The 26827-nt window shown below is 42.5% G+C and overlaps 1 protein-coding gene and 1 long non-coding RNA gene across 2 annotated transcripts; one reads left to right on the forward strand and one right to left on the reverse strand.

Annotated features, from left to right (window-relative positions):
• Positions 1–233: 233 nt before the first annotated feature.
• LOC102925561 (glutathione S-transferase A4) lies at positions 234–26129 on the reverse strand. The gene is made up of 7 exons (XM_042281404.2): positions 26097–26129; positions 17549–17655; positions 16466–16517; positions 11857–11989; positions 10265–10406; positions 5977–6108; positions 234–851 (listed from the first exon to the last, which is right to left on the reverse strand). Exons 2-7 carry the CDS (start codon positions 17633–17635, stop codon positions 729–731), a joined length of 669 nt encoding a protein of 222 aa, XP_042137338.1. The 5' UTR covers positions 17636–17655; positions 26097–26129; the 3' UTR covers positions 234–728.
• On the forward strand, positions 7671–17602 carry LOC121830927 (uncharacterized). Its single transcript, XR_006074265.2, has 4 exons — positions 7671–7874; positions 15041–15216; positions 16766–16998; positions 17487–17602. It is a non-coding gene; the product is annotated as an uncharacterized LOC121830927 (long non-coding RNA).
• Positions 26130–26827: the final 698 nt, after the last annotated feature.

Below are 26827 nucleotides of genomic sequence, written 5' to 3' on the forward strand. Positions count from 1 at the left end.
ATAAGGAACTCCGGCTTCATGACACTCAAAGACTGTCATCCCCAGCTGACAAGCTTAAAACAAACACCTTACCAAACAGAATAGCTTTTCACTGCGTTTCATTGGCATGTGCTGTTGATGGCATGTGTCGCTGAATGTTGTTGGGGCTGTTTGGGCTCTTTGGTTGTTTTTTTTTGCGGGGGGGGGGGGGGAGTCCACCACCCACTTCCCAAATAAATCACACACACAGAGGCTTATTCTTACTTATGAATGCCCAGCCTTAGCTTGTTTTAATTTCTAGCCAGCTTTCCTTAAATTAACCCGTTTATCTTTTGCCTCTGAGCTTTTTCCCGTTCTCTAACTTCTGTAAATCTTACTCTTTCTCTGTGGCTTGCTGTGCAGCTGGGTGGCTGGCCCCTGGAGCCCTCCTCCTTCTCTGGCTGCTAGATCTAGCTCTTCTCCCAGATTTTCCCTCTATACATTCTGCCTACCAACCCCGCCTATCCTTTCTCCTGCCTTGCTATTGGCCATTCAGTTCTTTATTAGACCATCAGGAGTTTTACACAGGCACAGTAACACAGCTTCACAGAGTTAAACAAAAGCAACATAAACAAAAATAACACCCCTTAAAAAATATTCTACTGCATCCAAAGACTCCTGGGATCCATCCTTTGCTTCTGGATTGCTCCGTAGCTGGCCTATGGCGATGCTGCGATTGGATCCTGGCTGTAGCCTAACATCTGCTGCCACTAGAACTTCAGGACGTCCCTGACCACCTTAACATAGTGGTCATCTGGGGGTGGCTTCCTCTGACTCCCAGGCTGCAGAAACTTCTTAATTGCAGGAATGTTGCTGATTCTTGTCTTAAATGCCTGAAACAAGAAACAGGGATGTCAGGAGCTCACTAACTGTCACAATCATCAAGAAATCAGAATTTCACCGGGGGGTGGGGGTGGGGGGGTGGAGGGGGGTAGGGTGCTCAGGCCTTTAGCTTTGAAGGCCAGGGTGTTGGTGCTGAACTAACTTCTTGGGGTGTTTGCTGTCTTTTCCTGGCGTGGGTTGAAATGTCTTATTAAAAAGGCGTAGACATGGTCAGAGCATATTAAAAAGCCCTTCCATATTTGTATTCTTTGGCCTGTTGAGTTTTGTTCTAGGAATTTATTAAATGGGAATACATAAGGGTGTGAGCAAAGAAACTGTAACAGAGAGTGTGCTGGAACAGTTAGCAAGGGCCAGCCGGTGGCCTCAGTTGAGTGTGCCATCCGGAGTCTTCCCTTGGGAGCCTTCAGGAGCTGGCTTCCCAGCAACAGCCTCACCTCAGAGGAACATCATGCTCTCCGACAAACACTTTGGCTTCAAAGGAACACAACACCCTCTGGGCAGCACCCTCACCTCCAAGGAGCACCTGACCCTTCAAGAACCACCAGACCCTCCCGGGAGGACCATGGTCCTCCTGTGCTAGAAGCATGGTACTCCCTGTGCTGATGTTCTAAATTTAGGGATTCGTTGTTTTAGTCCCTGACTATATCTGTTAAATTTAGAAAGGGCTCTTTATCTATAATTTAAAAAAAAAAATGCTTTTATTATTTTGTATGTTTGACCGTTTTACTGGCATGCAGGTCTGAGCCCCATATGCATGCAATTCCCTCAGAGACCAGAAGAGGGCACTGAATTCCCTTGGGACTAGCGTTAACAGCTGGCTGTGGGCCACCATGAGGGCTGGGAATCGAACTTGCATCCTCTGGAGAGCAACTAGAGGTCATGAGAATGTTCTTTATGTATAGTTAACTCTGAGAACTGGCATGAAGTAATAATACAGGGAAAGGAACGATGGTAGAAGAGTAGGCTTGCACTTTTCCTACCAGGTGTTTACGAGGTAGTCCAGCTGTGGGATCTGGGAGAGAGGCACAGGCTGGGTACACTCTGACCTGTAGCTTCCGGTGTCCTGGACTGGTCTCCACTCAGGCACCCTGCTCAGGCAATTAACCAGAAGCCAGCCTGGCCCCTAGCTACACAAAATGGTAATCCTCCTTAAGCCTCAGGCTGAGCCAGTAGGAATTAACTTTTCACCTTTGGAAGGATCCTCTGTCTATTCTCACGCTAGTGCTTAGCAAAGCCGGCCTTCCTGTTCTTTCCCTGGATTCTCTTCCGCCCTCTCCTCAGCTCAGGTTCTGCCTTTTTGTCACTTGCAGAGCTGCAAAAAGGCTTCTTTTCAAATTTCTATGAGAAGCCAAGATTTTACCTGAACATTTTAAACATGCTTCAGTGGTTATCTCTAAAATGGCTGTCAATAATTAACATAACTCTGGAATATATAAATAAATATATATATTGAGAGAGAGAGAGAGAGAGAGAGAGAGAGAGAGAGAGAGAGAGCAAGCTGCTGGGCAATGGTGATGCACACTTTAATCCCAGCACTTGGGAGGCAGAGGCAGGTGGATCTGAGTTTGAGGCTACCCTGGTCTACAGAACGAGTTCCAGGACAGTCAGGCCATTTAAACAGAGAAACCCCATCTCAAAAACAACAACAACCCGAACCACACCAGGGCAGCACAATAGAGCCAACCCCATCAGTGCAGGTATGGGTGAGCCAACCCGGAAGTTGTAAGCATAGGAGAGCTGTCCCCATTCCACATCCAGCAGACCAACCCTACAGCTGCCGAGGCCCAGACCCAAGGATATGACTTGGCTCACCTCATTTCTGATCTGCTGGAGCACATGAAGGGACCTGACCTGCAGACCCAAAGCTGCAGGATCTCCACAACACAGGGCAACAACAGGATATCCAGGAGGAACCCTAGAGTGGGCCCAGTATCGATCGACAGGGTAGTAGAAACCAGAGGCCTCAAACCAGACCAATGACTCTTTGCAATGACCACTTGCAAAGAAAGATGAACGGACAAAGAAGTTCACGGTGTGACCCACTGTGTCACACTGCAGCTTCCAGGATGAGATTCTTAAGTTTTTTTTTCCTTTTTAAATTTTCTTTTCTTTTTTTATCTTAAATTTTGTTTTATTTGAGGGGTGTGCCGGGGCGGAGGCTGGATGGGAAGGGTCAGGGAAATGAATAGGGTCAAGATACGTGATGTAGAAGACACATAGAATTTAAAAAACAAAAACAAAAAACAACAACAAAAAACAGAAATTGCTAGAAGAATCCTAACAAAGTGGCAATTTGTAAATAACCTGTGTCTTCAAAACAGGGAAAATGACTGAAGCTTGGAGAGACATCTCGGAGGTTAAGAGCACTGGCTGCTCCTCCAGAAGACCAGGTTTTAATTCCCAGCACCCACATGGCAGCTCACCACCATCTGTAACTCCAGTCCTAGGGAATCCAATATGCTCTTCTGTCTTCTTTTGGGCACTGCATGTACATGGTACATAGATTTACATACAGGCAAACATGCATTTAAAAAAAAGAATTTTAAAAATGGAAGGGAAAGTGATCCAGGTGTGATAGCACATGCCCTTAATCCAAGCACTCAGGAGGCACAGTCAAGTGGAAGTCTGGGAGTTCCAGGCCAACCAGGGCTACACAGTGAGACCCTATCTAAAAAAATAAATAAATAAAGGGATGGGGGCTGTCCCTGTCAACAGTCAGTCATGAATGGTAGAGGACTGATAGATGCTTGGGGAGGGGGATTGTTGTCTTCAGTTATGTGGTTGCTGGTGAGCCCCCCATGCTCCAGTGGACCGCCCCACACCCATGCTCATGGGGATGACCCTGGTTAAACTCGGTGGTCACAAAGTAAAACAAAGGGACCTGTGGAGAGAGTTGATGAGGACAGAGGAGGGATGGGAGAGGGCAGGGATGAGAGTAATCAGAAAGTATTATACACATGAAAGGGCCTGTCAAAAATAAATTTCATAAAAGTGCATTTAAAGCAACAGAGTAAATAAAAAAGGGAAATGGCTACATATATAAAAATGCATACATGAAAATATTTTATGATTACTGTAGAAAGTTTCATAAACAGGCCACAGAACAGTATTTAGTTTAATTCTATTTTTTGGAAAATACAAAATGATAGGTTTCATGCCAATCACATGTGTGTGCAGGGGGATTCATGTGTCTGCATGTGTGTGTATGAAAGTGTGTATAAAATTCTTATAGGACATTTAAGCCAGGAACTCTAAATATAACATATGAAAGGAAAGAGGAGTTATCTAAATGGATAGATGGAGAAATATATCTCAAAAGCATTTTTTGTTTACAAAGATAAAAACAAAGGGACTGGAGAGTTGGTCCAGTGGTTAAGAGCATTGACTGCTCTTCCAGAGGACCTGGGTTTGATTCTCAGCACCGGTGTGTGGGCTCACACCCAAGTGTAATTCCAGGTCTAGGTGACCCAGCTCCCTCTTGTAGCCTCTGAGGGCATCTGTACACATGTGGCACACAGACACACATGCACAGAAAAGAGTATCTTCCGCTCCATGTTTTGTGTAAGAAAACTGTAGCCAGGATAAGAATACATTTGCAAATTTGCTCATGTCTTCATAAGTAGGAGCACCGAGAGAACACACAAGAAACTAGAAAAAACGACAATGGGAACAGGAAGACGGGGCCATTATAGAGATGGGGTTTCTCAACTTGTGCCTTTTTTATATGGCTCTGCTCTGTTTGTTTGTTTGTTTTAAATGGCATGGTTCTATTGCTCAATGAAAATAAATATTATACCATCGAAGAATATTTGTTGACATACAGATATATTCATGGTTATTGAAAAGATCATTAAAAACAGACCACAAAGTCAATATTTAGTATAATCCTCTTTTAGGAAAAATACAAAGTGATAGGTATATAACATTTGGCTTGTAGGATTAGAGGTCTTTTTCACCTTTTGGTTTAGATAGTATAGGTGCACAAACACACCTTTTCTTTTGTAACAAGAAGGAAGAAATGCTGTTCTTTTTTTTTACAATGCACATTTTAATTTATAATTCAGAGTACCTGAAACTCTTCACATTAAAATAACTAATCCCCTTTAAAATTTTTTATTGGAAATAAAGTTATTTTCACATAATATATTCAGATTGTGGTTTCTCCTCTTTCCTTCCAGATCCTCCACACCTATCCAACTCTACACCTTGTCTGTCTGTCTGTCTGTCTCTCAAACAAAAGGCAAATAAAAAACAAACAGCAATAAAACAAAAAAGAACAAACTAACAAACAAAGGAAAAAAAACAAAGAGAGAGCAGGAGAAACACATATACATGCACACCACATGAACAAAACCCATAAAAACTCAAAATTGGAAACCATAATATATAGGCAAAAGACTAGTAAGGTAAAAAGAAAAAAAAACTCCAAAACAACCATTGAGTTTGTTTTGTGTTGGCCATCTGCTGCTGGGCATGGGACCTGCCTTAAATGTGGTTTGTCTACCCAGTAGGACACATGTGGAGAAACTAAGGAAAACATTGTTCTTAACAGACAAAACCTAATGGTTCTGAGAGAAATATGGGGAGCTAGAGCAGGGGCCAAGTAAGTGTGGCAATGGTAGGATGCTTCGCGCAAGCTGAGGCAATGTAACCGAGAGCTGACCCAGCATCAGGACCATTAAAAGCGGACACCGTCATCTGATAGGAGCCAGGATGAAAAAACCAAGACAGCTGTTGCAAGTAACAACTTTAAGAGTACTGAAAAAAATAAAAAATAAGAAAGTCCTGGATGTTCATTATTTGTTTTTGCAACAACCAGGGACTGAATCTGGGACCTCATACATGTGGATCATGTACTCAGCCTCTGAGCTACATACCCCAGCAGTTTAAATGTTCCTATTAGAACCTCAAATATCTGTTTTCCCATCATATAAAGTTTCATTCCCTAACAGATCCTATAATGTAAGTGTGACTAAGTAACCAGAGTGAATAAAACAATGCTTTTTGAGACAGTTTCTCTTAAGTTTTAAGTCTGGCTTGGAGACACGTATTATTGCGGGCATTGTTCCAGCTGCATCGCCCTGGGCTCCGCGTCTGCGCCGATGAGCATCCTACCTGCAGCAGAGGGAAGTCAGACAGCACGGGAGGGCTGAGTTCTTCCACCATCAAAATGGCTTCTAACAGCTGAATGTCTGCCCAGCTGAGCTGGTTGCCAACAAGAAAAGCTTCCCCGTGGTCTTTTAAAATCTACAGAAAAGAAAAACATATTTGAATGGAAGTAGTGATGCTTTGCCTGTTTGAATGCTTGTACTATGAGCCTCACTGAGGAGTCTTCTTTTTGGAAAGTGATCTCCAGAACTAGCAAGAACGGATGAAGCCAACCCTCTTGCACGTACCATGAACTGATGTGATCCCTTTGGGAATGAGTCAGGGATTATAAAGACCCTTATGTGGTGAAGGACTGACACTTTCTGAAAAGTGTGGAGGAAGTAAAGGAAAACTGTACCCACCAGTACAGGGACACATGGGAGCTAGAATTATTGAGAGCCCAGCTGCTGTAACACAAATCAAAATCAGTCACCGATGGAATTAGAAGGCCAAACCTGCAAAAAGTTAATTTTTCAGCACCCAAGGGAAAGCAAATATAAAAAGATAACAGAGTTAGCTTTGAGTAGCAATACATAAAATATGGTTAATGCCACAAAGAGGGAATAAATACATATAAGAACTTGGGAAAGGGTCTGGTAAGTGACTCAGTGAGTGACAGCATATGCACGTTCTGTAACTCCAGTTCCAGAGGATCTGACACTCTCTTCTGGCCTCCATGGACACTGGATGCATGCATGATACACAGACATGCAGGCAGGCAGGATATTCATACATATAAAATATTTTTTTTTAATGAAAAAAAAAAAGGTCTTAAGCAAGAAAGTAGCAGTATTGACATTTGTTAATGCCAAGTAGTAGTTACCAAGAAATTCTGCTTTGGAAAAATCTTCTAAGTGATAAAACAGTAGCCTAAGTAACTTCAATATAACTACAATTATCTATAAATGAAAAGAAAACACTTCTATTTATATTTTTAAAAACTGGGTGGAAATATATGAAACCAATTCTTGCACTTATCTTTTGGTGATGAGGAATACTCATAGTTTCTGTTTATACTCTATATTTCTGAATAAGATCTTGAAACAAACTAAGCACAATAAACATTGTAGTGGTTTGGATGAGAATGACTCCCATAGGCGAGTAGATTTGAATACTTGGTCATCAGGGAGTGGCGCTATTTGAAAGGATTAAGAGGGGTAGCTTTGTTGGAGGAAATGTGTCACTGGGGGTGGGTTTTGAGGTCTCAAAAGCTCATTCAAAACCCAGAGTCTCTCTCTTCCTGCTGCCTGTGGATCCAGATGTTGAACTCTTCATCTACTTCTCCAGCACCATGTCTGCTTGCATTCCACCATGCTCCCCACCATGATGGGGACTAGACCTCTGAAACTGTAAGCCAGCCCCAGTTAAATGTTTTCCCTTATAAGAGTTGCCATGGTCTTGGTGTCTCTTCAGAGCAATAGAACATTGACTAAGACAAACATGTTGAAATCTTGGATAGAAAATAGTATCATGGTGCTACTTATAATAATACTAATAACACACTAATTCTCCTCTTTGAGTACGCTAAGTAATTATTTTTAATTACTAAATAAAAAGAAAGCATTTCTCTTCATTGCTTATATAAACCACACTCCAGAGTAACTAAGTATGTCATAAAGGAGAAAGATCTGTGTTCTCCACTGTCTTATCTCCAAAGTTCTGAGAATACAGGTGCTGTGGCACAATCTTTGTACACTGTATATATGTATTACTCTCATTGGTTAATAAAGAGCTAACTAGTCTATATAGCTGGGCAGGAAGAAATTGGCTGGGAGAGCCAGACTAGGAGAAATCTAGGAAAAAGAAGGGCGGAGTCAGAAGAGTTGCCAGGAGATGCAGAGGGAGCAAGACATGCTGAAGGACAGGTAAAGCCATGAGCTACGTGGCAGCACATAGATGAATAGAAATGGGTTAATTTAAGTTGTAAGACCTAGTTGTTAATAAGCCTGAGCTATTGACTGAGCATTTATAGTTAATATTAAGTATATCCATGTTGGTTATTTGGAAACTGGCGGGCAGGAAAGAAAAGTCCACCTACATACAGGAGTGCCCTGTTGCACTTGGCTTGGGAGAGTCTTTGTGTAGAGAATATTCTATATAATGAATGAAGAGAGGTGGAATCACGTACTTAGAAGGAGACAGGAGGATGAGGCCATGGCCAGCTTGGACTATAGTCATAGTTAAGTATGATGCTAGGCTAGGGTACAGTATGAGAGCCTGTCTCAAATAGATAGATGATAGATGATAGATGGATAGATAGATAGATAGATAGATAGATAGATAGATAGATAGATAAAGAGGTCAGTATTTCATACGTACTAATAAGTCTGTGTGCTGACATTGTCTATTGCATTAACACTGTACAAAGAACAGCAGTCAGACAACGTGTGCTCCTTGATGACTTACAGAATGCCATCTACGCAGTATGCTGGGGGCCAAGTAATTGGACCTGAGTCCAATCAAGATTAGAATTCTAACTTCCAGATCACAGGACATTCGGGAACAGAGGAGTAGGTTGTGTTGACTAAAATCCAGCCCAGGAAACCACATAAATATGCAATAGAAAAGAAGAGGAGGGGAGACAAGGAGGGGAACCTAACAGATAAAAAGGAAGCCTGTGTTTTCTAATTAGGACTGTAAGGTTGAGTTTGACCCAGATTTGAATAAACAAATTATTTTTAAATGCTTTGGGAAGAATTGGGGTAGAGACTGCCTGGTTTAAAATCTACAGTTTAAGGCAGACTAAACTGTGTGACATTTTAAATGAAAGGTGCTTCAGTAACACTGACATTGTCCGTGGATCAACAGAACTCATCTAGAGCACTGAAGACTGACAGAGCTCCGTACTGTAGTTTACACAATATCCTACAGAACCTTTAGTTGTGGGACCTGCACTGATGGGTCTCCCTTACCATTCTACACACTGCCCTAGAGGCTTGGAACCTCCCAAGATGGGCGGTGAAGACATTTTTCATTAGCATTTTCCACTGAATGCTGCACAAGTCTCCAATTTAAAAGCTTTTGTCTTTTTTTTTTTTTTTTTTTTTTTTTTTTTAATTAAGGCACAGTTAGCCTCCAATACTAGGCAGTGAATTCAAGATGGTGACACCTTGGGCTAATGGCTTACTGAGTCTTTAAAAAAACAGAACAGAAATTGTTTGATTAGAGATTCTATAATTTTCCTTTTAACTTGTTGTGGAATCCATATTATTAAAGTTTGACCCTAGGGGCTAAGAAGACGGTTCAGTAGTTAAGAACATGGTTTGCTCTTCCAAGGATCTGGGTTCAATTCCCACATAGTGATTCACAACCACCTGAAACCAATTCTAGGGGAACAGATGCCTTCTTCTGGCCTCCACAGGCACCAAACAGGCATCCATGAGGTGCATGGACATACTTGCAGGCAAAACACCCATTCGCATAAAATAAAAAATAAATCACTTCTTTTAAAAGTTTTAACCTGCTGGGTGATGGTGGGTTAGCCTTTAATCTTAGCACTGGGGAGGAAGAGGCAGGTGGATCTCTGTGAGCTCGAGGCCAGCATGGTCTACAGAGCGAGATCCAGGAGGCTCCAATACTACACAGAGAAACCCTGTCTCGAAAAAGCCAAAAAACAAAAAAACAAAAGAAGTTTTAACCCTGTCTTAGTTACATTTCTACTGCTATGCTAGGACATCATGACTAAAACACCTTATGAGGGAAGAGTTTATTGGGGGCTTACAGTTTCTGAGGATTAGCGTCTGTGACAACCGTGGCAGAGCATGGCAGCAGCAGGCTGGCATGGTGCTGGAGCAGCAGGTGAGAGCTCACATCTTGAAGCCCAAGCATGAGGCAGAGAGAGCTCACTAGCCCAGCCCAGTGACATACCTCCCGCAACAAGACCACACCGCCTAATTCTTCCCAGACAGTTCCATAAACCAGGGATCAAGTATTCAAATATATGAGCCTATCGGGGTTATTCTCATTCAAACCACCACAGACCCTACAGCAGGAAAGCTCTGATACACCCTGTCTTTTTATATTTTTATTTATTTTGTGTGACTATGTATGGGGTGGGGGTGCATTTGCCATGGCATGCATGACGAGGCCAGAGGACAGCTTCCAGGAGTTGGTTCTCTCCTTCCACCCTGAGTCCCCAAGATTGAACTCAAGTTTTCAGTCCTGATAGCAGCAGGTGCTTTCACCCACTGGTACCCATATCTTTTTGAACACTCATTCTTAAATGTTCTGCATATTAGGAAATATACAAGCTTACCTTTTCAAAGACCGGGAAGTAACGGGTTTTAGCTCTCTTCACGATTAAAGCATAGTTCTCCTCTTTTTCCTCAGGGGGTTTGAATGGAACAGAGGCGATCATTATCATCAGGTCCAGGGTGCCATCAGTATACATGTCAATCCTGAAAATACACCATAGACTCCCATTGGAATGGGACCTTCAAGTGCAGGCTTCCTAGTGCAACCCTGGGTAGGATGCATAGTGTTAACAAATGGTGTCTGATTCTCCGCAAAATCTTCCACTCTCAGGAATGATTTCCAGAACCAGATCTAGCCAGGCGATATAGTAGAGGCTCTGAAAATGTTTATTGAATGAAAGGATGTATGAAAGGTAATAGATGCCTCTACGTTGAGACTTGTCACAGAGTAGGATTATGATGGTCTAGAGATTATAAAAAAAACTTAGAGATTTAAAAACACTTAATAAAAAGTATACATCAAAACAGTGAAAATGCACAGTATTTATAGGCCATGGAATTGCTTCTCCTGCCATCTGTTTCAATGGGGAAGGTGTGGGAATGTAGGGATACTCTGCTGCTTCTGAGCTTCGCTTGTTCCCATGTGATGCTCTTTCTTAGTTTTCTAAGTAATGGAACTTAGAGTTTTCCACTACTGCATCTTCTATCCATACTGACCACTCTACCGCATCCATGTTTGCCATGACGAGATTTTAGGGAGCCCAAATCTAGATTAAATTTTATAATTGTAAGTATTTTCTTCCATCTTAAGTCTACTTATCTATCATGAAACCAAACTATTTATAATGCAACTATAATAATACAACTATCCTTAGCCATTCCAGCACAGCATCTAACAGAACAGATATCTATGGTTTACAGATGCAAAAAACAAACAAAAACAAACAAAACAACAACAATAAAAAAACCCTACAGCTTTTCATCCTCTAGGGGGGGCTTTTTCCCAGGCTGACCTTGTGATTGGCTAATGAATAAGGTGGAAGTATGAGGGACTAGTTCTGGGTTGAGCTTGTGATACTTCTGTTCTTCCACTCTTAGAATTCTGTCTACATGTCACGAGAAGATTAGAATGACAGTTATGGAGTCACATGGCCTATTCCTCCCCAAACCTACAATTTACAAAACCCAAATCCAGAGCTGCCTGGCTATGGGTGAGTCCAGCTGGGGTAAGTCCAGCCTAGGTCAGATAGCGGCCACCCAGAAACCCAGAGATGAGTGCTTGCTAATTGAAATCTCTTTCAAGTTGATAGCAAAATAGATCATTGTTACAATGTTCAAGGCTTGTTCGCTGAATCAGTCACTTGCACATTCATGTAAAATACTTTACTAGGTCATTTCCTGAGAACACAGTTTGCTAGGCATGAATATGAGAATACTATAAGCTGACTAGTATGAGTTACATACAAAAGGGAGTGTAGAAATATGTGCACAGAATTCTGCACAAGGCATGACGCCTCTGGCAACAGCACCTCCCCTTCATTCTTACTTCCCCACTTCAGTTCTGGTTGAAGGACGCAATCAAATCAGGTTTCTCTTGGTATAAGACCCCAGAAGCTTGGTTTAAAATCTAGAACAGGAATGAACACTGAGGTACCTGAGTCTCTCCTTCAGGTCCTTCCCGTACAAGTTGTACTTGGCGGCAAGGTAGCTGAGGATGGCTCTCGACTGTGTCAGCAGCATTCCATCCATTTCAACCATAGGGACCTGGTCAAAAAGCAGGCGTCCATCTGCAATGTGAAAGAGAGGGTAAGATATTCATCTTCAACAGTTTCAGTGGTGGCAGTCCATCTGCAGGATGGCACAACTCACTCCACGGAATGGAGTCATTTTTTAGTTAAAATGCTAAAGGACAGGCCCCAGTAGGTAAGAAATGCCAATCACTTGTTTCGTGTCAAATCTGAGTTTTGATTACTTCATGCTTTTTTGTGTGTTGAACAACAGCAATGTAAAAATATTTTTCTATATTTACTCTAATATATATATATATATAAACTTGTTTTATATATGTGTTTTATATAAATATAGAGTAAATTATGTGTACATAAATACATATAATTTCTGGTTCTCAAAGCTTAAGCTGTGTAAAAAAAGTCTTTGGGCATGAAAGGCTGCTAAGAATGCCTTATCCCCAGATATTCTGAGTTGGGACTGAAGTCAGGGAGTATCATTCTTTTAAAAGCACATCACGTGGGCTGGAGAGATGGCTCAGCGGTTAAGAGCACTAGCAGTGCTTCCAGAGGTCCTGAGTTCAATTCCCAGCAACCACATGGTGGCTCACAACCACCTGTAATGAGATCTGGTGCCCTCTTCTGGCCTGCAGGGACACATGTGGACAGAGCACTGTACACATAATAAATAAATAAATAAATAAATAAATAAATAAATAAATAAATAAATAAATAAATAAATCTTAAAAAAATAAAAGCACATCACGTGCTGCTATAGGCACACATGGCAGCAGGAAGGATCCAGCCACAAAAACACGTCACACACAGTCGTCCATCTAGCCGTGCACATTTGAGCGGGCTACTTCCCCGAGCCTCAACAATGCCGATAACCCAAGTGAATCAAAACCAAGTGTTTACATAGATGTAGTTTAATATTGCTTAACAGCAGGGAAACCTTCTGAGACTTGTGTGTGAGGTGATTTTGTCCTTGTGTGGACACTGTAGCATGTATGTACTCACACAGACTAAGATGCCTACGGAGTCACTAGGCAAAATTATCTTCTGAGAATACCATTCATGTATGTAGTTCATTGTTGACCAAAGGTCTTTGTGTAATTTGTGATTATAATGTGTGTGAAGATAAACATGGTACTCTTCTCATGAAGAAGGGAATAGATCTTCAATTCCCATTAACATCTGCACAGTGTCGTCATGATTAAGAAACTTTGCCCAAACTTGGAGCCATACTTCATTAGTGCATTGTAATGGCCATAGGGCCTCTCTGATTTCTTTTTCTTTTCCTCTTTTCCTTTCTTCCTTTCTTTCTTTTCTTTCTTTCTCTCTCTCTCTCTCTCTCTTTCTCTCTCTCTCTCTCTTCCTCCCTCCCTCCCTCCCTCCCTCCCTCCCTCCCTCCCTTCCTTCCTTCCTTCCTTCCTTTCTTTTTTTCCTGAGACAGGGTTTCTATGTGAAACTCTGGGTATCCTGGAACACATACTCTAGACCAGGCTGGTCTCACAGATCCGCCTGCCTCTGACTCCCAAGAATGCTAAAATTAAAAGTATACACCACCACCACCCAGCAGGACCTCTCTGATTTCTAATGCTGCTCACTTGAGTCAACAGCACTGGAAGATGGTGGACACTATGGTAAGAAGCAAGATAGCTCTCCAAAGCCAGTGTCTCTCTCTTCCCAGATGTGGTAGGCAAGTCTCTGGCTTCTCTCAGTTTGCTTTCTGATGTGTAACAGTCTCTGTCTGTTCACTTACATAGTTTCATTTAGTAGATGACCTTGCAATCATTCTTTGCAAATACCAGAATTATGATGAATGGGGAGGCTCACTGGCTGTATTACATCACCAGGAGATTTCCACATTCATTCAACACTGAACGTTAGTGCTGGGCACTGTGCTTATGAGTGACTGGTTAGAAACAATGACTGCTCCAAGAAGCTGAGCATCTTTCTCAGAGATTTTTTTTCAAAACCCAGATCAAGAAAGCAGGGAAATACCTTTAACACTATTTAATTTAATTATTTTCTATTATAGACGGCATCTCATCTCAGAAGCCAAGGGAAGTGAGTGTAATCTACCAAACTCACTTAATCTCAGAACAGCTAAGCTAAGGACAGTGAACTTTCTGACTTTGTCCAGGCTTCTCTGCTGTCCCACACTGTCTCCTGCTCAAAACAGTGGAGGCATCCTAGCCTGAGAGAAACTGTGACTTATCATGTGCTATGAGATTGGGTTGGACCCTGAAAATGTAACATGTAATTGTGCAGAGTTTGGCTGTGAGGAGAGCGAGCGGTGTGAAGGAATGGTGTAAGAGCTGGGCAGAGGGTAAGAGTGATCGTGTGAGTGTGTGTAGGTGTGCGTGCTGAGTGAGGCATGTAGCTGTATGGGCAGAGAGTAAGATGAGAGAGTGAATGAATGAGAGAATGAGTGAATAAATAATGTAATAATATGTGAAGGAATACAACAGAGTAGAGAGAAGAAATGTGTAGATGTAAGGGTGCAAAAGAGGTATGTGGCTGTGTGAAGAATGTATGGAGGATGTAACAGTGTGAAATGTAACTTGGCTGTATGGAGAATGTAACAATGTGGGATATAACATGTGGAGACAGAGATTTTCAGACAAAGAGATCTTTCTAGATGAAGTAAAAGAGGTAAGTTATGATCAGAAAGTGTGTTTCCTTATTTTACCCCTCAGATAGATATAAACTTATTTCTAAAACCTCTCAGACAGAAAAACTCTAGCCCTCAGATAGATAAGAATTTTTCCTAAGCCCTCACCACCTTTGTCTATTTTTTTGCATACCCTGGTGATAGCTGGAGGCTGCCCCCCCCCCAAGCTACTGATACAAATTAAAAATACCTTTTTAAAAGAGAGAGGGGGAACCAAGATACATTGAATTGATGTGTAAATGTTGTTCCCAGCAGCCGTGGGTTATTATAAAATTATATATAAATACCAGGTATAGGAGTCTCCCTGAAAGTCATTGGTTTGGGAGGTCCTAGAGATCCCCAAATAAGGCAGTTATTGCATTGGTCTTGGTTTCCCACCAGAGCTAAGTGATTGGACCCTTCTTTTGAAAACCCACTCACTTTGGTTTCAGGACAGAGAGAAATCAAGTTTGAACTGAACTGGAAGTCTCATCCCTGCTTTTATCCTACCATACCATGCTATGCAGGCTACTGGGGAGCAAACTCAGCGATGATCTCACCCAGATGTAGACCCTGCATGCTACAATACTGATCTGCCCTGCAAAATGTGCTAACTGGTGCAATAGAGGTATGACTATTATGGGGCTAATCAACTACTTTCTGATTGAATTTAGACCCCACCCCCCATCAGGAAGGGTTCATGCTGTAACTCGGTCCAAGGTCTATGGCTGAGGAGGTCACAAACTCAAGACAGTATCTACTACTTTGTCTTGCTAAACAGACACATTGTCCAACTACCTTTTAAATATCCATATTTATGCTCACATACTAGTGCTGAGGTCAACCTTGGCCAAAAAATGTTTCATCTTGTTGTGGGTGGCAGTTAATGCAGAGGTTCACTAGTGATCAAAGAGCTGAGAAAGTAACTGGCGCCTACCCAGGACATTTATATCACTCTCTCTGAGGCTTAGGCAGCGTCTTGAAAGAGGGGTCAGAGTGAGTGTAAGAGTGGGAGGATGGGGAGGGATGCTCTAAAATGGGGGCTCTGGGTCACTGCATCCATGAAATCACAGCAGCGGTGGTTACTGTAATTAGTTCAAGATTGGGTCCATCAGCATTCCATCACGGATACAGGAGGGCCTTTCTTCTTGAGGAGCCATTGACAGTTAGTGGATACTGGAGGAGGGGAGTCGTATTCTCCAGTGGTGTAGCCACTTGTCAATTGCTCATGCTCTGGTAAATAACCTCCAAACCACGCTCATGCAAACAATTCTAATTAAATTCAGTGTGTCCAAAAGAAAAGCCATAAAAGTCGGAAGGGGACTTATTGAAAGAAGAAAGCATTCAGTGGGTGGAAGGGAGGGATAAGAGAAGGTAATGGGATATTATCAAAATAATACATGAATGAATATACATGAATGGAATTGTCAGAGAACAAATTTTAAAAGTAAAAAATGGATATGGCTCAGTCTCAAGTCTATCCTGTGTGCCATAATTTGATAAATCTATGAAAAAAATGGGTATGAACTACAAAACGTAGAGGCTATCCTGACCTGCCCCCAGCCACCAAGACAAGACTTGTTAAAGGGAGTCAGGGGCTGAGCCACTCAGAACTAAGGAACCTATACTATTATATTAATTGAGGCCAGTGCTGTCGGATGCTTGGTCTGTATGAAGGCTACAGAGATCAGATAGTTGATACATTAGCTTTGCATCAGGAAAACAGGGATTAATAAGCCAATGTGTGTAGAAATGTTGGTGCCAGCCCCTTCTAGTAGTTGCTGTTCCTGAGACCTGCATTCTATGTGACGAATATAAACACGTTTTTTACTTTTTCCGGTAAGACAGCATTCCGGTACGAATACGTCAAGGCTCACCCTTTCGCAACTTCTCATACTGTTCTCTTGTCTCAAGAAATTCTTCTTCAAACTAGATTAAGAAAAGAGAGACATTGTTATAACTTTAAGATAGGAAGCAAGGAGAGAGAGAGATTCTGACATCCTTTGGAAATGCCTTATAGCCTTCAGAATAAAACCTAAAAGGGAACCATGAAGCTGTCAGCTCCCACCTAAAAGCATGGCAGGGTGTGTGTTTAGAGATCAGCTGTCAGGGGTGTCCAGCCTTTTGACACTGTGACATGATGTTGTCATTTACTAACATGTTGACTGCATTCACAGCTATCCTGGAATGCATGTGGCTGGGGGCTACTGGCTGGATGAGCCTGAAGGGACCGGAAGAAGACCTTTGGGGAGTTTACCTACATCAAGAATCCCCAAGCCCCTGTTTTCCCATTTTCTTTGCCTAGACCAGCTCTTCCCTTCCTCCAAATGCTTGTCTTTGCCCCAAACTTCTCCAGTGATTTTTCCCTCCCCATTCTTCTTCCTCTTTGAGACCCAAAGATCCTACTCAGGTGAGGCTGTAGTTATTTACTGATGGGTTCCTAAAGCTCTGGGAGGGTGGTTTTGTCCTTCACATCTTGAGATGGTGTGGGACGGATGCACAGACTAAGGGGATGGTGGAAAACAAAGACCACACTGAGCCCTTGTTCCAGAGGAGACGGCAAGCAGGGTGACAGAGACAATTCCAGGACATCGCTATAAAGTCGGTGGGAGGGGTTTGGAGTTAAGGGAAGAGCCAGTCATCAGATCTCACATCTGGGCTGGGGCTCCAGATGGCAGCCATGAACGTTCCATGAGTGGGGTGCTGAGGCAGGGGTTAAAAGGCCTCAGAAAAACCAACCAGTCCCAGTGGAGGGAATGAGCTAGAGGTACAGTTCTTCCACCAAGATCTTTTCATCTCTAGGAGCTTCAGACTCTCCCAGGCCTTCATCTTACCCTCTTCCCCTGCACAGCATGACTGTAATCCTCCCCACCCCCACCCCGCTTTCTCTTATCTAAGAAAACAGAAAGAAAGGGAAGAAGGAGATGGGGACTTAAGTACCACCTCCACCCGGAACCAACCTCCACTCCTGCCGCAGCCAGCAGCCAGCGGATCGACTCCATCCTGCCTCTGCCACAAAAGTAGTAGAGCTTGGGTTTGGCTTCCATGACTCCTGGTTCAGAGCTCCCTAAAGGGCAGCAGTAAAAAAATAGGTTTGAAAAGCAAACTAGTACACATTCCATGCTTCGCCTCCGCGTCTAGCTACGACAGGGTAAGCAAAGTTCTCGTGCAGGGATGCACACACGTGAGGTAAAGCTATGGAGAAAAGCACAAAGGCAGGCAAAGGGTTGCTCTTATGAACATGTGGCCATGACTGGGGAGCAGCATTTGAGCGTTCTAGGCTGTCAACAGTGTCCCACTTCTTGAGCAGAAATAGCACTTTTTTTTTTTTGACAGAAGAAACCATTTTTATTGAAAATATACTTTTTTCATACAATATATTTTTATTACAGTTTCCCCTCCCCCATCACCTCCCAGATCCTCCCGGTTCACACACCCACCCAAATCCACACCCATTCTTTCATTCAGAAATAGCAGTCTTTAAAATTAGCCCTTTATTTTGTGCATAAATGGCATGCTGTATAAATGCTGTCACTCACAACTTGAGACGTAAGAACAAACTATACCCATCAAGGGTATATTATTTGAGACTGTCTCTGATATTTGGAGAAAGGAACCAGGAATTGATATAATGGTTTCATGAATACCTCTGGGGAAAAAAAATCTTTCCTAACATCAACAAAGAGGCAGGCCTGCTTGAACTGGAATATTTAATGGGGACTTGGGAGTCTTCCATTGCTGCCACAAGACTTTTTTTTTTTTTTTCAGGTAAGAACATGTCTACAAAATAGCATGAAATATGTTAATCATAATGACAAGTTAGAAAATACCAAGTTGGGCCTGGAGAGATGGCTCAGTGCTTAGGAAGCATCTGATTGCTCTTCCAGAGGACCTGGGTTCAAGTCCCAGCACCCACAGGGCAGCTCACAACTATCTATAATTCCACTTCCAGGGGATCTGACACCCTCACACCAATGCACACAAAATAAAATTAAATAAATCATGTACAAAAAAAAAAAAAGAAAGAAAGAAAAAAAAAAGCACTCAGGAGGCAGAGCCAGGCAGATCTTTGTGAGTTCAAGGCCAGCCTGGTCTACAAATCGAGATCCAGGACAGGCTCCAAAACTACACAGAGAAACCCTGTCTCAAAAAACAAAAACAAAAACAAACAAACAAAAAGAAAAAAAGAAAAGAAAATACCAAGTTAAGCGCTAGCTAACTTTATTACCCACATTCTCTAATAGACAGGTCACCTGGGCAAAAAAATTAAACAGAGAAACATCTGAATTAAATGACATCATACATCAAATGTACCTAACAGATAGCTACAGAACATTCCACCCAAACACTAAAAAATGTATACTCAGCAGTCCACTGAGTCTTCTCTAAAATAGGCCATATACTGTGACACAAAAGAAATCTTAACAAAGTCAGAGACAGTGAAATAACTTCATATATTCTATCTGACCACAATGTAATAAAGCCTAAAATCAATAAATTATTAGTAGTTATACAAACTGATGGAGATTAAAAGCCACATTACTGAATGATGGCTGGGTTAAAGAAATAATTAAGGAAATTTATGAAAAGTCCTAAAATCAAAAGAAAATTAAAACAAACACAACAAAAATATCTGGAACACATTAAAACCAGCCCTAAGAGGGAAACTTATGCTCTGGAAATTAGGAAGAGGATTAGAAAGATGGCTCAGCAGTTATGAGCAATTGTTGCTCTTGCTGAGGATCCAGGTTCAGTTCCCAGGACCCACCTGGAAGCTCACAACTGCCTATAACTCCAGTTCCAACTCCAGTTCAGAGACAACCAGATGCCCTCTGCTGGCCTCCTTGAGCACTGTATGTATTTGGTGCACTTACATGCAGGCAAAACATTCACAGATGTAAAATATATGTATATATATACATACATACATACATACATACATACATAGTTTTTACTTAGAAAGAGCACAAATAAATGCTTTAATGATACAACTCAAGAATTTGGAAAATCAAGAACAAACCAAACCCAAATCTAGTAGCTGGGAAGAAATAAAACAAACCAGAGCAAAATGAATGAAATGGAAACAAAGAAAACACAAAGACTCGATGAATCAAAGAGCTGGTTCTTGAAGATGCTAGACAAGCTCAACACACTGTTGATCCAATTAACCAAGAGAGAACCCGGATGGACAGAATCAGCGATGAATACGGAAACATTACAACAGATACCAAAGAATGCTTTAGAAACCTATGCTGAATTATAAAAGTCTGAAGGAAACAGATGAATTTCTAGGTGCACCCAAACTACCAAATGTAAACAAAAAAGAGGTCAACAACCTAAACAGACCATAAATAAGATGATTGGAACAGAAATGAAATGCCTTCCAACTTAAGAATAGCTGGGCCCAGCTGGACTCACCGCAGAATGCTACCAGATTTTCAGAGACCTACAGCCAGTATTTCTTGTATTAGTCAAAAAAGAAAGAAAGAAAGGAAGGAAGGAAGGAAGGAAGGGAGGGAGAGAGAGAGAGAGAGAGAGAGAGAGAGAGAGAGAGAGAGAGAGAAGGAAAGAAAGAAAGAAAGAAAGAAAGAAAGAAAGAAAGAAAGAGAAAGAAAGAAAGAAAGAAAGAAAGAAAGAAAGAAAGAAAGAAAGAAAGAAAGAAAGAAAGAAAAAGAATAAAAACACAAGGAGCACCCCCAAACTCTCTCAAACCCAGAGCAGTCCACAAAGGAACAAAGGATTTAAAAGGTGGAGAGAAACAAGGACACTCACTCTTCGATGTCACTCACCTGGGCTCTGCTTGAGTCGGCTGCCAATTTACTCAATTGTTTAAAACATGACAATTCATTATGGAGCTAATTTGATTCTAATGCAGCGCACCAACAAGTTCATCACACAAGTTGTGACATTGGGCCCTTGGCTTGATTGTGCAAAGTAATTTTGTCAAATACAAAATTCTGAATTGTTATTTTTAAATATGCAAAGTGCTGCTTTTTTCCCCAGTAATCACTTCTTCATGAACAACAACAAAATAAAGTGGCTGGCTGGGTGGTGGTGGCGTATGCCTTTAATCCCAGCACTCGGGAGGCAGAGCCAGGCAGATCTCTGTGAGTTCAAGTCCAGCCTGGTCTTGAGTAGGATCCAGCAGGACAGGCACCAAAACTACACAGAGAAACCCTGTCCCGAAAAAACAGAAATAAATAAATAGTGGCACCTGGACACAGTGGCACACACCCCAGACTGAGGCAAGGGAATCATGGTGCACGTTTCTAAGTGTCTGGTCACCTAGCAAAATTATTTAGCATCCACTCTGTGTACAGAGAGCTTTATTGAAGGGTCCAGGAATATAGGAATATAAAGTTGTAAGCCTAGAAAAAAATGAAAGCTGACAGTCATCAGCTCTGTCAGTGACTAAAGGTTAGCTTTTAACAATGGCTCTCTGCGGTTAAGAGCACTGGGCTGCTCTTCCAAAGGTCCTGAGTTCAATTGCCAGCATTCACATGGTGGCTCACAACTGTCATGTAATGAGATCTGGTGCCCTCTTCTGGCCTGCAGGGATACATGCAGGAAGAACACTGTATACCTAATCAATAAATCTTTTAAAAAACAAACAAGCCGGGCGGTGATAGCGCACGCCTTTAATCCCAGCACTTGGGAGGCAGAGCCAGGCGGATCTCTGTGAGTTCGAGGCCAGCCTGGGCTACCAAGTGAGTTCCAGGAAAAGGCACAAAGCTACACAGAAAAACCCTGTCTCGAAAAAACCAAAAAAAAAAAAAAAAAAAACCCAAACAAACAAACAAACAAAACAAACAGAAAAAAAAACAAAACAGTGGCTCTCTGCTTTACAGCCAGGGGTTAACTTATAACTCTAACCCCTCTGCCCCTTACAACGGACACCTGCGGTGGACCAAGGTTAACTTTTAACAAGTTGTTTCTGCGTGACTCCAGCTTTACATTCCTGTAACCTTTAAGTAGGGCCCAAGTGACTTTCTGCCTTGCATTGTTCTGTACCCTTCGGGGCTACGGGTCAGGAAGAGCTGTATCAGGAAAGCTGCAGGCTTTCACAAACACCATTTAGCTAAGACCCTGCTAAGTGGAAACTGTAAATTCTAAGACAAAACATGACTCCAAGCTTAACCTCAAGATTATAAAAATCCTTTTGTCCCATACCTGATGCTTAGCTTTTACTATAAAAGGGGCTCAGCCCACCCCCACCCCCACCCCACCCACCCCACCCCACCCCACCCCACCCCACCCCACCCCCCCGCAACGGTATCAGAAGCCTGAACTCTGACTGTGGTCCCAGTTAACTGGTAAGCTTCTTTTTGCCTGGGAGTGTCTGGAATAACGTTTGCTTCTGGTTCATAGACTTTGGTGGTCTGTTCCCCATTATTTGTGTGTCTCTGGGACCCAACATTATCAGACATGTTATTCCCAAATATATTTTGCTAAAATACATTATAGTCAATGAGATCAACCTCACACATAGAGATTAAAGTTTTTGCCAATAAATAAATAAACAAATAAATAAAAAGTTATCACACTTTTTTGGGTTAAGTATATTGAAAAAAATAGTATCCTTAAAACAAAAACAAACAAAATACTACATTGGTGGCCTGTGTGTTGGGGGGGGCAGTGGTAGAATATTTGCTTCATGAGCAAGAAGTCCTGGGTTACACACACACACACACACACACACACACACACACACAGTAATAATCCAGCAGTATAGAAACTGAACAGAGCCTTACAGAATGTCTTAGTTTACTTTCTGCTGTTAGTTGCTTTCCGTTACTATGATTAAAAACTCTGACTGAAAGCAGCTTATTTGCTTTACATATTCTGGCCACAGTCTGTTAAGGGAAGAAGCCAAGTCAGGATCTGAAGCAGAGACTACGGAGGAACGCTTTCTACCTACTGGCCTGCTCCTCAAGGCTGGCTCGGCCTGCTGTTTTAGAACAGAATTCTGAAAGGCAGGGTTGGACTTGAGAACCAACAAATCAAAAACCTCTGGTTCCTACTTCTCTTTCTTTCTTTTCTTTCTTTCTTTTTGTTTTGTTTTTTTGGGACAGGGTTTCTCTGTGTAGCTTTGTGCCTTTCCTGGATCTCGCTCTGTAGACCAGGCTGGCCTTGAATTCACAAAGATCTGCCTGTCTCTGCCTCCCGAGTGCTGGGATTAAAGGTGTGCGCCACCACCGCCCGCTCTGGTTTCTACTTTTCAAGAGTTATCTGAGTATGCGCTGAGTTAAGTTGAGCTAGTTCACCACGTGGGCTTTTGGTATGATGACCTTGAGAATTGAGCCCCACCAACAAGGATTCAGAGCGTGAGCCTGTGTAGTGCTCGTCAACCCAGAGCTCAGCTGGGTTGAGCAGAAAGTAGCCATGTATGACAGCTTTTGGCTAGTTGGATCACTGCTTAGAAAAAAAGAAATAAGTCCAAAATCTTCTAGAAAATGGAAGCATACTTCTCCTAATACAATTGCATGAGGTACCAGTTCAAATTTCGGCTCTGTATCCCAGGCCTGTAAATTACTCTGGAGGTTGAGGCAGGAGGATGGGAAGTTCTAGGGCTGCCTGGGCTACAAAGAGAGTTCATAGCCAGCTTGGGCAATTTAGTGAGGTTCTGCGTCAAAACACAAAGTGAAAACAGGGCTGGGATATAGCTTAGTAGTAGAGTGCTTACTGAGCATGAACAGGGTCCTAGTTTAATCGAGCAATAAAAGAAAAGGTGTACCTCTCTTTGTAACTAGTTTCTTAAGTTCTATGAGCCTCAGTGTCCTCATTTGTACAAGGCCAATAGTGTTTTTCACATCCATTCATTGGTAACTCATTTGGTTAGTACGAGATTGAAAGGAGACAGCATGTGCAAATCGATAAACAAACACAGCAACCTAAAGAAAGGACCCTTCTCCCTCAAAGATGACAGCAACACTTGCATGTGAGACAAGAAGAACCTTATTTCTGTAAGAAGCAGGCAGCATTCTCCAGAGTGCGCTGCTGGACCACCAGCAGCAGTTTCTAGGTGCCTGTTAGGAAGGTCGAGGTCGGGGCTGGAGAGATAGCTCAACTGTTGGTAGCATTAGCTTTCAGAAGACTGGGGTTCAATTTCCAGCACCCACATGGCAGCTCACAGCAGTCTGTAACTCCAGTTCCAGGGGATCTGACACCCTACTGTACAGACGTGGTGCACAGACATACATGCAGACAAAACACCCACACACATTAAAAAAAAAATTTTAAAGAAAAGAAATGAGGAGACCTGACCCAGATGAAGTTTGGGAAACTGAGTCTAGAATGAAATTCAGGGCTGGTGAGATGGCTCAAAGGTTAAAAGCACTGTCTGTTCTTCCAGAGGTCCTGAGTTCAATTCCCAGCAACCACATGGTAGCTCACAACCATCTGTAATGAGGTCTGGCACACATGCAGACAAAGCACTGTATACATAATAAATAAATAAATCTTAAAAAAAAAAAAAAGAAAAGAAAAGAAAAAGAAAATTCAACCAGCTTGCCCTGGGGACAGCATATAACCCCTGTCTACTTTCCCCATGAACTAACCACTGGGCTAACATGGGACATGGGTCTTCGTGTTTGATGTCGCTAGCTAGCATAGGCCCCTGCTTGAAACCAGCCCCTCCAAAAAGCTCTCAGTTATGTGGACTTTTATTGCAGCCACTCCTGTGAGACAGGGGCCTGACTGAGACACTTGTATTATCTCCTCCCTATCTTCCATACTCAGAAACTAAACTTCTTATCAGTTAAGTAGATTGGTTGGTTTATGCTCACAAAATCCCAAGGGCTTAGACGTTTGCTTAGGTGAAAAATGTAAAGCCAAGAAAGAGACTCCTGTCTACCTAGGTCCTCGTCGTAGCTACTCAAGAATAAACCAAGTGAGCTGCCATGTGGTATTTAAAGGCTAGGGCACAAGTCTGAAAAAAACGACAAATGAATCAGAGCTTGTCTCGAGAGCCGCCCGCTCCTCGGCTTAGCACAGCTCCCTGCAGGAGTAGGACAGGGTAGGAGAGGGAGGAAAACTCCAGGGTGTGATCGTTTGGGTTAAATCTTCCCAACACCTGGAGTAGATACATTGTTAATATTCTGATCCCGCCCCTTGGCGCCACCCTGTGTCTGGAAGTAAAAGTCTCTTTTTAAGGAAAAACTCCGCCCCCTTCCTTCTTCTGCCTTCTCCTCTCACGAGGCGTGCACCTCCTTTTCTCCCCCTCTCCCTTTCCCTCTTCCTCTTTCTGTCTCTCCACCTCTTTATCTCTCTATTATAATGAACTCTCCACGTGGATGCAACGTCTGGGGGTGTGCATGGCTTGCATCTGCCCAGCATGTTTCCCTGCACGCCAGGGATACCCTCGCGCCCCGCCCCCCACCCCACCCCCACCGCCCGCGTAATAGATCATAACACACATAGATGCAGAAACATTTTGTTTACTATTGAAACACTATATCACACCATGGCTGGTGCCTATCTCCTTTTTAAATAGGTAAAAAATATTTGAGATTTTCCTAGGGAGGAAAAAAACATATAGTCGTTCACATACTATTAAGGATTTTCAAATTCTGCTTTGCATCTTACGTCAACCAATCAGTTAAAACCCCACTTAAATCTTATGAAGTTACAGTAAATATGTAACGGATTGAGGGGGTTTTAGCGTGCCCGGTCATATATAAGCTGTGTACAAACAGGTTCACGAAACTAGGAGTCACACAGACTCCCCGTAAGTAGACAGATAGGGAGGGGAGTTTGGGTAAGTAATAAAGATCATCTTCCAAGATGGCTGGCTTCTTCTACACCCTCCAGGCTTGAGACAAAAGCCAAGTCCCTTAAAACAAGGGCCTTGGAGGCTCACTTTCTCCTACCAGCCCTCCCACTGCTGATAAACTAGTTCAGCAAGTTCCAAGCTGAATCAGGACATGTTTACACAACAGTTGCAGGCCAGAAAAACAGCCTTCCTTCAAACTGACCAACACTAAATTAAGTGGAGAAAAACTCTTCAGAGACTTAAACCCCAGCCCTGGAGAAGAGATTGAAGTTTTCAGCCTCTGCTCTGAAGAGGGTCTTTTTCTCTGTGTGTCGGATGCACGGGTGTGCTGCCTTTTTCTCTGTGTGTCCACTGTGTGTGTGCACTTCCTTATCCCCAGTAAATGCCTTTCTTCAGCGGCTGATTCGGTCTACTCCTGTTTGTGGTGTTTGCGATCTCTTCACTGACACCTCTTGAGGTCAAGATTTTTCCTGCCTTTTAATAATTTAATTAGCAGAGAAAACGAACCCTATCAGGACCCCTAGATCGTAACAATCACTTATCTTCTCCGCAGAAAAAAATTGTGCCTTTTATCTGGCCTAAACAAACTTTGAGAAAATGAACATCAAATAAATCATAAAATTAAAACAACTGCTGATGATAAGCTGTAGATTTAGTGTAACTAGTCAGTGCAAAAGGAGTGTACACACACACACACACACACACACACACACACACACACACACACACACACTAACCTTATTCTTCTACGATCCGGTCTCCAGGCACTCGAGACAGAAGCTGTTAAATAAAAGTTCATAGTCCTTCAGATTTGATTGAAATCTCCAGCCACCAGCCAGTGAGCACTTAGGAAATGCACACGCCTCCGCCGCCAGGCTTCACTTTACACTCACAGTTCGGTTAACACTTTGTTCCCCGGGGAGAACTGGTGTGCTCTAGAAACTTTCCTGGCTTATCTAACAGTCCTGAGTGCACTCTTTTGGGGTGTTGGCACTCCTGAGAGGGATGACGATTCCTATTCTTGTGCTGGCCCTGTTTGCATTCTATTTGGGGGGAGCTAGGTAATATAAACATACAGATAAATGCACATTTTTCAAAATAACTATAGCAGCAACACATGGAATGGTCATAGCCTGTAGATCTGTGGATTGATTGTATGTCAGCAAAATCATGAGGAACAGTGGAGAACAGGAGAAGGGGAGCATCATGCTATGGTCCATTGTTGGGCTGCTAAAACAGAATACTTATTAAAGGCTCACGTACAGTTCTACAGGTTGGGCAATCCAAAGTGGAGGGGCTTTGGAAAGGAAGGCTATCTACTGCCTCATTCTACAAGACAGGGTAAAGTGAAAGAAAACCTCCTTAATGAGAAAGGGAGGGGGTAAAGTCATGCACTCATCTCAGGAGTGGGTTCCCAGTGAATGCATGACTTTGACCCTCCCTTCCTTTCTCAGTAATGGGGGATTCT

The sequence above is a fragment of the Peromyscus maniculatus genome, chromosome 7 (genome assembly GCF_049852395.1).
Source record: "Peromyscus maniculatus bairdii isolate BWxNUB_F1_BW_parent chromosome 7, HU_Pman_BW_mat_3.1, whole genome shotgun sequence".
In the NCBI taxonomy this organism is placed as follows: domain Eukaryota; kingdom Metazoa; phylum Chordata; class Mammalia; order Rodentia; family Cricetidae; genus Peromyscus; species Peromyscus maniculatus.